The 13,197-nt window shown below is 40.4% G+C and overlaps 1 protein-coding gene and 1 pseudogene across 2 annotated transcripts in view; both read left to right on the top strand.

Annotated features, from left to right (window-relative positions):
• Positions 1-13,197, top strand: part of FCHSD2 (FCH and double SH3 domains 2) — a 266,698-nt gene that overhangs the window by 248,497 nt on the left and 5,004 nt on the right. For both annotated transcript variants that reach the window (XM_008707312.2, XM_008707313.2), the window contains exons 14-17: positions 6,150-6,284; positions 11,909-11,992; positions 12,113-12,290; positions 12,591-12,811. In XM_008707312.2, coding sequence (XP_008705534.1) covers positions 6,150-6,284; positions 11,909-11,992; positions 12,113-12,290; positions 12,591-12,811 — 618 coding nt within the window. The remainder of the gene's footprint in view (positions 1-6,149; positions 6,285-11,908; positions 11,993-12,112; positions 12,291-12,590; positions 12,812-13,197) is intronic.
• On the top strand, positions 5,266-5,721 carry LOC121102937 (annotated as a pseudogene).

The raw sequence follows: 13,197 nt of genomic DNA, 5'->3' as shown, positions 1-13,197 counted from the left end.
ATGATTCAGTGTTAGTTAATCTTTATATAAGAATGAGTAAAAGTTCTTTTTTGTTGTTGAAATGACTGCCCTTTTGGGGCACCTGGGTGGCACAGCGGTTAAGCGTCTGCCTTCGGCTCAGGGCATGATCCCGGCGTTATGGGATCGAGCCCCACATCAGGCTCCTCTGCTATGAGCCTGCTTCTTCCTCTCCCACTCCCCCTGCTTGTGTTCCCTCTCTCGCTGGCTGTCTCTATCTCTGTCAAATAAATAAATAAAATCTTTAAAAAAAAAAAAAAGACTGCCCTTTTTCCACTGAATTACCTTCACATCTTTCTCAAAAATCAATTAAACCTGTATGTGTGGATTTATTTTCATACTTTTTCCTCTGTTCCACTGATGTATTTATCTAGCTTGATGCCAGTACTATACTGTTTTGATTAATGTAACTTCATAACTAGCCTTTAAAGTTAAGTAGTATAAATCCTTCAACTTTCTTCTCTCTCTCTCTCTTTCTCTTTTTTCTTTTAACTTTTAAATCCAGTTTAGTTAACCTCTAATTTTCTTCTTCTTTCTCAAGGTTGTTTTGGATGATCTGGGTCCTTTGCATTTCCATGTGAATTTAAAATCAGTTTCCTACCTAGCAGGTAGAAAACCCACCAGGATTTTTTTTTTAATAGGATTGTGATGAATCTGTAGGTCAGTTTGAAAGCAGCTGATACCTGAATGACGTTGAGTCTTCAAGTACATTAACGTAATACCTTTCCACTTATTTAGGTCTTTAATTTTGCTCAGCAATATTTTGTAGTTTTCAGTGTATAGGTCTTGCACATCTTTTTTCAGATGTGACTATTTTATAGTTTTTGGTGCTATTGTAATTTTTTTAATTTTAATTTCCAATTGTTCATTGCTAGCACATAGAAATAAGATTGGTTTTTGCATATTGATCTTGTATCCTGCAACTCTACTAAACTCATTTATTAGTTATAATAGCTTTTGTGTAGATTTTCTATGTAATCATGTTACCTGCATATTAAGACATTTTTACTGCTTCCTTTTTTCCCCTTACTGTAACAACTAGAATCTCCAGTACAATGCTGAATCGAAGTGGTTGGAGCTGACAGATGTCCTTGCCTTGTTGCTGCACTTAGGGAGAAAGCATGCAGTCTTTCACCATTAAGTGTGTTTAACAGTAGGGTTTTTGTAGATGTCCTTTACCACGTTGAGGAGTTTCCTCTATTCCTATTTAGTTGGCTGACAGCAGTGAATGTTGGATCTTGTTGAATGATTTTTCTTTTTTAGTTTATATGATAGATTGCATTGATGATTTTTCAGCTATTAAACCAGCTTTGCATTACTGATAAACTCCACTTGAATCATGATATGTTACCCTTTTTATATATTGATTGGAATTGATTTGTTAAAATTTCCATAAGCATTTTTATATTTCTCTTCATGGCAAATACTAGTCTATCTAGTATCTTCTTCTCTTGTAATGTTTGTTTTACAATGATTTGAAAAGTATCCCTTCCTCTTCTGTTTTCTGGAAGTTAATGTACAATTGTGTATTCAGAATTTTTCTTCCGTAAATGTTTGCTATAATTCATCAGGTAGTTATCTGAGCCTAGAGTTTTCTTTGTGGAAGTTTTTTTATTTTGGTTTTTTTTTTTAACAAACTCCATTTCTTCAGTAGATAGAGGGTTAGTCAGGTTATTCTTCTTGAGTGGACTTTGATCAGTTTTGTCCTTCAAGGAGTTTGTCCATTCTAAGTTGGCCAAATTTATTGAAACAGATTATTTACAATATTCCTTTGTTATTCTTTGATCATCTAGAGAACCTGTAGTGTGGTATCATTTCTCATTCTTGATACTGGTTATTTATGTCTCCACTTTTTTCCTGATCATTCCGCTAGAGGTTTATCCATTTGATGGATATTCACAAAGAAACAGCTTTTAACGTCATTGATTTTTTTTTCTCCCTATTGTTTTTCTCTTTTCTGTTGCATTGATTTCTGCTCTGGTTTTTAATACCTTTCCGATTCGTTAGGATTTAAATAGTTGTTTCCTAAGTTGAGCAGACTGTTTCCCATCCCCCAGGGAGCACTGTGTTTCAGTGCATGATCTCCACTGTTCGTAGGTTTTGAGCAGTTCTTTAGTTGTTCTGGAAGGAGTTTAAATCTGGTCCTTGATACTCCATCTAACCTGGAAGCAGAAATCCATGTTGCTGATATTTTCAACGTCATCCTTTATAATCTACTTGTGTTGTATTTGGAATGATGTTCAGTGTGGTCACTTCTTTGTCCAAATGAAACTCAGAAGTTCTGCTAGTCAGTTACAAGGAGCTGCCTTCCTCTATATTGAATATCAGCAATTCTTTATGTAATTTCTTCTTTCCTCATCAAAAAATAATAATAATAATGATTTATTAAGTACATTCTATGTATCTAGCATGTGTTATGGGTTTAATATGCTACCTCATTTAATCCTTATGATAACCCTATGAAGAAGTAATTGTCTTCATTGTAAGTTGAGAAGTTAAGTAATTTGCCCAGGGTAACACAACAGTAAATGGTATAGTCAGCATTCAAACTCAGGTCTGTCAGACCCCAGGACCCAGTATTGCTTTCTAGTTCATTACAGCACCATAAAGCTGATGAAACCCTTCAGAGGTTATTTTGCTGAGTACAAAGAGACGGCTACTAATACCAACTCAGAAAGCTTTTTCTTATCTGCCCTTGCGAAGAGAGTAAGCATTTTACAACACTAAGAAAGGAAAAACATGAGTACAGCTAGAAAGAATAGTTTTAATTGAAGCTCTGTCAGGTGACAGGAAGGAAAAGGGCTAAGAGAGCTATTGTTAAGAAGCAGAGGAAGAATGTGATTTTAGAAATGCTGGGTCAAGAAAACATTGTAACAGCGAAGTTACAGAGGGTGAAAGAAGGAAAAAGCAGAAGTTATTCAGCAGTGACATACTTTGGAAAGCTGCTGGAGCGATGAAAAAGCACATGGCCCTGACCCCTGTTGCTGTCAGTGCAACTTCTCATTCCCTTCATGAGAATCAGACAATGAACTCAGAATAAAGGGGAAAGAAAGGAATGTTTAGTATCAAACAGTGTTGCCAAGATAAGATGTTGTGGATTGATTCCCAGTGCCACAGCACACTGCATATTAACATTCCTTATATATTTTTGGAAACATGTTCTACCCACATTGGCTTTAACTTTAGTTTTTACAGGTGTATGGGTGTTTTGTGTTGTTTTGTTGAAATGCCCAGTTCTGGGTTTTCTTTTAATGTCTGTAACCTTTACTAGAGTATGAAAGCAGTGTCTTCTGTGTAAATATGTTTACATTTTATGGCGATTTCTAGCATGTGATCCCCGTCTTCTGTATGACATGGTGCCCTTTTAGAAAACGGTGGTGTCATAGCCTGAGATGATATGAAAGGTCAGGATTTCAGCCTTACTTTGTCATTGACCTGACTGACCATAGATTAATTTTTTGTAAGATGAGGCACATAATTATCTCACTCAACTGTGAAGAATTTCCAGGAGTAGTTATACATGAGAATATTACAAGGGCTTTGAAATGTAGGCAATACATTTAACAGGAAATATATGCCATTTATTCTTTTAGAAGGCTCTGTAGAATTGTACTAGGGAAATAACAGTTAAGAATAGAGTCCGTTTTAAACATTAATAATTACTCAAGAGAAATCACTTTAATTCATTAAAAAGTAGAATTGGACAATATAGGTAGCCTCTGTGTTGCAGCTCGCTGAATGCCAGGAAGGCTTCCCTGACCTTCTCCAAACACCTCTTCCTATTCACAGGCCCCCTGCACACTCAGCATTTAGTGGTGGCAGTTTCTCCACTCTAGAGTATGAGCTCATGCAAAGCGAACTCTCTCCTTCGTTTCCTGTCTACGAGCCTAGCACAGTGTTCAGCTTATTGGAGGGATTTGATGTTTCGGTTATTCGTTCTGTTGTGAGGCCTAATTCCGACTGTCCAGTCCTTCCATCTTTAATGTTGTAAACGTGCATGCCTTTGCATATCTGAACATGGGAAAAAGTAGCTAAATAAATGCTTATGTGTACCTAGAGACAAAGAAACTTTGCCTGCTTTGTTTCCTGTTTGTTGGATTTTTAGTTTAGAAACTAAGACATGCTTATCAGAGAGTACGGAGGTGCATAAAACACAAGTCAGCCATCTCTGTTCTCCAGTCTTTGTTTTTCTTACTCCGCCTCACCCTTGTCAGATAGTTATGTTCACATAAATACTATTTGTACTTTAATATTATGAACAGTACTCTAGGTAAATACATTTTTTATACCAAATTATTGAAGACTGTACTGAAAGTGAACAACAGAATCCTCATATGGGTACAGAATGGTTGTGAGGGTACGTTGTTCACCTTCATGGCCTTGTGGCTGACCGGGAGCCATGCTTGCTGCTGCGGCCCAGCGTCACAAGAGAGTACCGTACCCCATGTTGCCAGCCTGGGAAAAAAGATCACAACTTAAAGTATGGTTTCTACTAAATGTGTATTGCTTTCGCACCACCACAAAATTGAAAAACTGTAAGTCAAGCTATTGCAAGTCGGGGACCATCTGTAATTTACATGAGATATTCAGCACTTTATTTTTACAAAATAGTTTTTGTATTAGGTGGTGTTGCCCAACCGTAGGCCAACGTAAGTGTTCGGAGCGCGTTTAAGGCGGCCTGAGCTAAGCTATGATGTTCAGTAGGTTAAGTGTATTGAATGCATTTTCAACTCAGGATATTTTTCAACTTATGATGGGTTTATTTGGACATAACCCCATTATGAGTCAAGTAAGATCTATAGTCTCACCTCCTGATGCTTTTATTTCTCCATAAGGGATTCACAAAAGTGAAATCGCTAGATCCGGTGGTATGTTTAGTTTTTAATTTCAGTAGGCCGGTGTTTTTTTTAAGGATGTATCAATTTACATTTCTACCAACAGTAGAAGAAAGCCTGTTTCTGCAAATCCTTGGTAGCATTTAGAAATCTTTCTAACGTTTCCCCATCTGATCAGTTTAAAATGGTAAGAGGCCTTTATTAGTATTTAACAGTGAAAACAGAAAGGACACTGATAAACGTTTCTTATATATTTGAAAGACATTTTACTCTTGGGTTTTTTTGTTTGTTTTTAAGACCTGGTCCTTTCGGGACACCTGGCTGGCTCGGTCAGTGGAGCATGGGACTCTTGATCTCGGGGTTGTGAGTTTGAGCCCCACATTGCATGTAGAGATTACTCAAAAATAAAATCTGCTTTCCGCCATCTTTCTGTGCCGCCATAAAGATACGCATGGATGTCCTGGCAGATGCTCTCAAGAGCATTAACGATGCTGAAAAGGGAGGCAGACGCCAGGTTCTTATTAGACCGTGCTCCAAAGTCATTGCCCGGTTTCTCACTGTGGTGTTGAAGCGTGGTTACACGGGCAAACTTCAGATCACCGATGATCACAGAGCTGGTGAGATTGTTATGAGCCTCACAGGCTCGTTAAACAAGCGTGGAGTGATCAGCCTCAGATTTGATGTGTAACTGAAAGATCTAGAAAAATGGCAGAATAACCTGCTCCCGTCCCACTAGTTTGGTTTCATTGTACTGACAACCTCCGCTGGCATCACGGACCATGAAGAAGCAAGATGAAAACACAGGAGGGAAAATCCTGGGATTCTCTTTCTAGGGATGTAATACATACATGCGAATAAAATGCCTCAATAGAAAAAGAAATAAAAAAAAAAAATCTTAGGGGCACCTGGGTGGCTCAGCCGGTTAAGCATCCAACTCTTGGTTTCGGCTCACGTCATGATCTCAGGGTTGCGAGATCGAGCCCCATGTCAGGCTCTATGCTGGTCGTGAAGCCTGCTTAAGATTGTCTCTCTCCCCCTGCCCTCCCCCCTCACGTGCGCACACAGTCGTGCTCTCGCTCACTCTCTCAAAATAAAAATAATGAAAATAAAATCTTAAAAAAAGAAACCTAGTCTTTTCATAACAGGAAAAATGCAAATGAGCATAGATACTTTTTTCTATGTGCAATTGAGTAAGTAAATTACAGTTTGAAACAATCAGATTTTAAGTGTTTTTTCCTGCTTTCAGCCACTGTCTTGAAGTAAGCAAGCTAGCCAATGGCTTCTAATTTTCCCTAGCTCAATGCAGATCCTGAAAGAGAAGAAGGAGAAGAGTTTGAAGACAATATGGATGTTTTTGATGACAGCAGTTCCAGCCCTTCTGGCACATTAAGAAATTATCCACTCACCTGCAAAGTGGTTTATTCCTACAAGGTGTGTATTTCTCTAACCTATGGCTCATATTAGATTGTGGCAACTCTGAAGACACATGTGACTGTCTACCCAGCCTCTCATACTGTGCTTACTATAAAATTGGTGTTCAGGTAACATTAGAGACAATATAATGGTGAACAGTCTAGGCTCTGACATCAGACTGTCTGGATAAAATCCTGTCTCTGCCACTTACAAGCTATATGACCGCACCAGTCCCTTGGTCTCTGTGAGCCTCAGTTTTCTTATCTGTATTATGGGGATAATATCATAGGGTAGTTTGAAGATTAAGTGAGATAACACTTTTATAGCAAAGTACTTAGCACAGTGCCTGGCATCTAGTAAATTTTCAGTAAATCGAAATCTTACCCTTATTATCACTTGCCTGCTTTGGCACAAGACCCTTCCATTAGGACGACCCTCCAAACTGATACTAAATTACTTTACAAAACACTTTTGTTAAACTTCACCTTTCCTAATCTTAATATAACCACCTCTTGTTTCCACGGTAAGCAGGGACCTAGATAGATAGATGCCAGAATTTCAAAACCTAATTTGGTGTAATCGTTCTTCATCTCTCTCACCCTGCTCTACTTTCACATAAACTTTTTACTCATACAAAGTAAATTACGTTTCCCTCCACTCAGCCAGTCCATCAACCAGCCCTATCGACTCTACCTCCAAAACATATCCTGAATCCATTCACTTTTCACCATCTTGGTATAGACCATTGCTTCAATTACTGTAAAAGAAAAAAAAACATAATTGATATCCCTTCTCCATACTTACGTCCCTCCCAACAGTCTGTTGTCCACTCTGCAGCCAGAATTATCTTTAACACATAAAGGAGATTATTTTATTCCCTTGCCTAAAAACCTTTAAGAAGCTTTCCATCACACACAGAAAAACAAACTCTTCCCGAGGGTCTGAAATGTTCCGATTGGTCTGGCCCCTGACAGTCTCCCTAGCTTCATGTCAGACCATTCCCCTAACCAGCCCACTGACCACGCATTAGCCACTGTGGCACCATGCTCCTTCCTAACTTGACACCTTCGCACTTGCTGCTCTCTCTGCCTGGAACTATCTTTCCCCAGGTTTTGGTTGGCTGCATACTGTTCTTGATTGAGGCTTGGCCCAAACAGTGCCTCCTCAGGTCCCCCCTGATGACCTAAGTATAAGCCAGCTTCTCATTCACTACTCTCTTCCCATTGCCCTTTTCCCTCTTTTATTTACTATATAGCACTTATCACCAGCCAAACTTAATCTCATTGTTTCCATATTTCTGTGTCTTGACTCCCCACTAAAGGTCCGTAACAGCAGAAACCTTGTCTGTGTGTCTTCAGCACGCAGAATGGTACCTGGCACACAGCAGTCCTCAGTAAATAATTGTGCATGAATAAATGAATGCTATAAGGAAGGGGTAAGTGAATGAATCCCCCTCCTGCTCCTGTGCTGATGGACACTCAGTGCTTGAGGGACGACAAGAAAGCTTGAGGAAGTGTCTGGAGAGGATCTTCAACCCCATACATGGGGGACGGTCTCACTCCCGTCGTCTCTGGATGGCCAGAACTTCGCAGTATATACTCCTCAACATCAGTGATCCCCACATTTGTTAGTTTAACATCCTTTCGTGATATACTTAAATTACGAATACTTTCTCTTTTCTAAAAGGGTTGGGGGTTTTTTCTGAAGTAAACTAAGTTTACGGTAAAATACAAACAATTTTGAAAATTTCAGGGCATCTTCTGAGAGAGTTGGAAAGGTGTTATAGAGTAGTATAAAACTAGGGTTGGGAATGTTTTCCCATCTCACCTCTTAATATTATATTTACTTTGAAGTTCCAGAATTAAAATTGAAGGTCCTTAAATGGAGAGGATCCCAAGAGTCTGAGTGATTATAAATAGCTCACATCCATCCAACAGTCCCTCTTTTGGCATATGTCAGGCACATCTCTATGATAAAGCAGACTGTAAAAATCTATTTAACTAGTTAATCACTGAACAAACATTTAGTGCCCAATATGTGATGAGTTTCAGGGGTGCAAGAATTAATGTGACACAATTCCTGCCTGCCCCCAGAATGTATAGTATGGGGGGGAGTAAATGTTAAGCTGGAAAATAGAATATGTATAAAAATATTTATAGTAGAGGTTAAAACTGCTAATTCTTCCTGTGATAGGAAAAATTTCACAGATGAGGTGGTACTTAAATTAGGTCATGAATAAGATCTTACTAAATACAGGGGCCCCTGGGTGGCTCAGCCGTTAAGCGTCTGCCTTCGGCTCAGGTCATGATCCCAGGGTCCTGGGATCAAGCCCCGCATTGGGCTCCCTGCTCGGCGGGAAGCCTGCGTCTCCCTCTCACACTCCCCTTGCTTGTGTTCCCTCTCTCGCTGTGTCTCTCTCTGTCAAATAAATAAATAAAATCTTAAAAAAAAAAAAGATCTTACTAAATACAGTGAGAAGGGAAAGAGACTTCTAAGCAGAAAGAACAGCAGATACACAGACACAGTTTGATGAGAATATGGGGTGTTAGGGAAATGTTTCATTCAGTAGTGGGTGAGCATCAAGTGTGGGGATTAGAGCAGCTGGAAATAAAGATGTTTACTGCAGATAGTAAAGGGCCTTGGAGACCAGCTGAAGTATAGTTTTTATCCTGGCTGGTAGGAACCTATGGATGTCCTAAAACCTGACTGGGTTTTTAAGAGGGTAACCTTGGTTATGGTATAGATACATGATAGGTTAGAGAGAAGTGAACTATAAGCCTAATGGTGGTTCCTATAGTCCAGACCTGGAAAGGAGGCCTGGATTAATCTGGTGAGAACAAAGAAAAGTTTTATTTAAGGATTAAAATCAGAAGCCTTAAAAATGTTCGTAACCTTTGACCCTACTAGAATATATCTTAAGCAAATGATCTGCAATATAGAAGAAGGTTTTGGATACAAAATATTCTTTCATCATAATACTATTTTATAATAGCTCAACAAAGTTGGTTGTCCGATAAGGGAATAGTTAAATAGATTAACCATTCATATAATATAGTAATATACATAAAATATTATGAAGATAATTGAAAATTACATTAATGAGAGGTTTTCTATGTAAGAAGAAATGATCTGTGATGCCGGAAGTGTAAGATGCCAGATTACGTGTACCTTCAGATTTCAGTTACACATAATTTCCAGCTTTTCTACAACAAATGTGTATTATTTTAATCAGGAAAAAGCACATTGTTTTAAAAGAAAATGGGAAGCTTAAAGAGATAGTGGTGGGAATGGAGGACATGGCTGCTTCTAGAGTTGTGGTTGTCACTGGGTATTCGGACTTCAGGAGGCAGTGTGAGAGCATGTGTTTATTTAATAAGCATTTCCTGACCACTTGCTCTCTGTAGTTGGGACAAATGAGAAGAATTACATTCCCTGCATTAAGTAAGTCATTCTAGTGGGAACCTATGGGGCAAACAACTAAGCAGAGTGCCGCAGTAATTCGGTATTCGTGGTAGTTAGAGAAACGCGCAGGCCTTACAACAAAAGATAGAAGAAGCCACCGGCTCACTGTGGGTGGTCTGGAAAAACATGATAGCTGGGTCTCAAATCTTGAGTAATCGTCTTTACCCTGTGTGGAATATGATATGCCTGGTACCATATTTATGTTATTCTAATCTCTTCAGTGACCCAGTATGGAAGATATTATCAACCAACCCATTAATTCAACAAATATTAATTGAGTACCTTCCATGTAATATCCTGTGTTCTTTTCTAGGCTTAGGGTTATGGCATTGATGAATACAGACAAAAATCTCTGTTTTCATGGAGCTTACATTCTAATAGGAATAAAAAAGAAAACTGAGGCTCAGAGATGTCTTATGGTCACTTGAACCCACAGTCCTCTAAATCTAGTCACCAGATGGGAAAGAGGGAGCGGGGCAGCTGAAAAGAAGGAACAGCCTGGTAAAAGCGTAGAGACAAGGAGTAACATGATGTGTTCCAGAGAATAGGGAATAGGGTGTGGGGCCAAAGCACGGAGAGACCACAGTGACGGGATTCGATAGAGTCTTGAGATCCATGCAGAGGACTTGACCTTGTCAGTGGAAGAACTGGTCACTGTTTGGGGATGGTCTGATCAACCTAGTATCAGCCGATATTGTATAATAGCACTGAACAGCGTGTGTGGACCTCTGTGACTTCTTTACAAGGGCAGCAGTATATTTTAAAGTGTTCTTATCCTTCCTGCTTTGTTCTCACACACATTGATGCCCAGTTCTATTGATAACTTTTTAAAGTCTTGCCATGGAGTTAGGGAAGATGTCTTTGTTATATTGTTGCCTTTTGCTGGTATAGTCAAAGCACAGTGCGGTTTCAAATTAGCAAAGAAATTCCATTGGAAAATCTGTTGTGAATCAATGAGATTTTTTTCCTCGATTTTGAAATCAGGTAATTTACTTAAAATTCTGGTCCTGGAGTATTTCTGTGACTGGTCAGCCGTTTTCAGTGCTATTTGAATATCTCAAGCAGCTGTGGCAACATCCAGAATCTGAGTTTGATGGAATATTATAATGCACGTGAATGAGAAATGAGTCTTAATAAAGTGCCCGTTTTCTTGTCTTATTTTTGCTTGTGTCACTTGGAGATGTTTTACACTTGAAGATTGTGAGATTTGAAAAACTATATGGTCTTATAGTTCTTATAGTTTGGTTATACAGTTGTAACTAATCTTGGGACTTGGGGAACGCTTGTAAGACTGTTCACCAGAGAGCCAGAAGATGCCAGCAGGCTCTCCCTGTTACATGTGGCAGCAAGTCTCTTTAGGAAATACAGCCACACAGTTTCTCTCCAGCCCCTCTGCAGGGCCCCTGGGAGTCTGCTCTCAGCTTCTGCAGTCTCGGGAGCAGTATCTCGGTGGCCGGTGCTGGTGGATTCCTGCTGTCCGAGATAATAAAACCATCACAATTAGCAGCTTGTAGAGAAGCATGTAAGCAGATCAGCCCAGTCTCCGCAGTTAAGTTAGAGCATAATAAAACCAAACCGTGACCGAGCTTAGTCATTTCCCTCCCAGCTCTCTTCTCTCGGCCATCGCATACAGTGACTCCAGATCAGTCGTAGGCACTGCTCGAGCTGTCATCCAGTCCATGTACATAATTGTTTGCATCTTCACAGTATGCACCTCCATGGTACCCTGCTCCGAGTTCCGAATCAGCGCTCGCTCCCCTGCCTGTGCTTCCCAAGTCATCATGGGCCTTGGCTCACTCATCCCACATTGACTCCCCCATCCTCCCCAGAATGGCAGGATTATCATTTTGAAGAAATGGAGGCATCAAGAAGTTGAGTAACCTGACCGATAGAGGTGGGAGCTGGAGCCCTGGTGCCCTGCTTCCAGCAGAGTGCTGTGTCCGCTGCACCTGATGGCCTCTTAAGGATTCCGTTTCTCCAGTTTTGTTGTGCTTTATTTTGTTTCCTTTTTTAAAGCAAAACTTCACCTCATTACAATAGTTTTACAACCCTTAAATTTTTATGTTCAGTGTTTTTCAAAATCATTTCAGTATTTTGATCCCCAGTTTTTGTTATGATCAGCACACATCTGCTCTTTATCTAACCTTTTTAATTTTGTCCATGACCATCCTACATTGCAGGCTTCTCAACCAGATGAGTTGACCATTGAGGAGCATGAGGTGTTAGAAGTGATTGAAGATGGAGATATGGAAGACTGGGTAAAGGTATATTCCTTTGCTCATATCGCCCCTTCTTGTGACATTTTTAGGAGTTTCTTTTGGTTCTTGTTTTGCCCTGTCCAGATTGTGTGTGCAAACCTATTTTGTCACATGTCTTTTACTCAGGCTCGAAATAAAGTTGGCCAAGTGGGTTATGTGCCAGAAAAGTACCTACAGTTTCCCACCTCGAACAGTCTACTGAGCATGCTGCAGTCCTTGGCTGCTTTGGACAGTCGGTCACACACATCCAGCAATTCCACGGAGGCCGAGCTCGTTTCAGGCAGCCTCAACGGAGATGCCAGTGGTAAAGACCGAAACAAGGCACTCTTTATTTGGTCACATTTGGCCTAAGCAGTATTGCCCTGGAGTCAGCCTTCAGTGGGTTAAAAAGCAAAACTTTATTCCTGTTCTATGTTTTCTGTTACTTGGTCACATTTATCCTGTACAGTAGAACCCTGAAGTAGATCTTCAGTGAGTAAAAGAACGACAGCTGTACTCTTACTCTGTATGATGGCCTTTTGGTTGTCACGTGAGCACAGGGGTGGTGGCGAAAGTAACCTGGCTATCCGTGTCCTTACGCATTTTTCTCCCTTTTGCTACCTAGTCTGTTTCGTGAAAGCACTTTATGACTATGAGGGCCAGACAGATGATGAATTATCCTTTCCTGAGGGAGCAATCATCCGAATCTTGAACAAAGAAAACCAGGACGACGATGGCTTCTGGGAAGGGGAATTCAGCGGGCGGATTGGAGTTTTCCCATCGGTGCTAGTGGAAGAACTTTCAGCCTCAGAAAACGGGGACACTCCTCGGATGAGAGACATGCAGGTACATGAGAGGGGAGAAAGCTGTCTAAAGAAAATAACCCCCAAGGGGTGGTGGACCCATGCATACGTGGGCTGCAGTCTCAGCCCCGCCTTCCCACGCCAGGCCTCTGTTGCCAGGTTTCTTCAAAACTGAGTTTGGAAAAGTGGGGACTCACCAACCCGGCTCTTGGGTAATGGCCGTATTATACCTCCGTTTGCGCACTTTCTGTGCTCTGAATCAGTTCACCAAAAGGATAAATTGTATATGACATACAAAAGAATGGTTGGGTAGAGAGAAACCAGAGAGGGAATGGATTGTCTCCGCGGTCAGCGTAGGTAGCGAAGACACTGCTCTTTCTGTCCGTCAGTGTCAGAGCCTGCGGCCAGTCCTTTCCGGAAACCTGATGA

The sequence above is a fragment of the Ursus maritimus genome, unplaced genomic scaffold (assembly GCF_017311325.1).
Source record: "Ursus maritimus isolate PB19 unplaced genomic scaffold, ASM1731132v1 scaffold_16, whole genome shotgun sequence".
Taxonomy (NCBI): Eukaryota; Metazoa; Chordata; class Mammalia; order Carnivora; family Ursidae; genus Ursus; species Ursus maritimus.
This window is presented reverse-complemented; position numbering and strand designations above follow the sequence as displayed.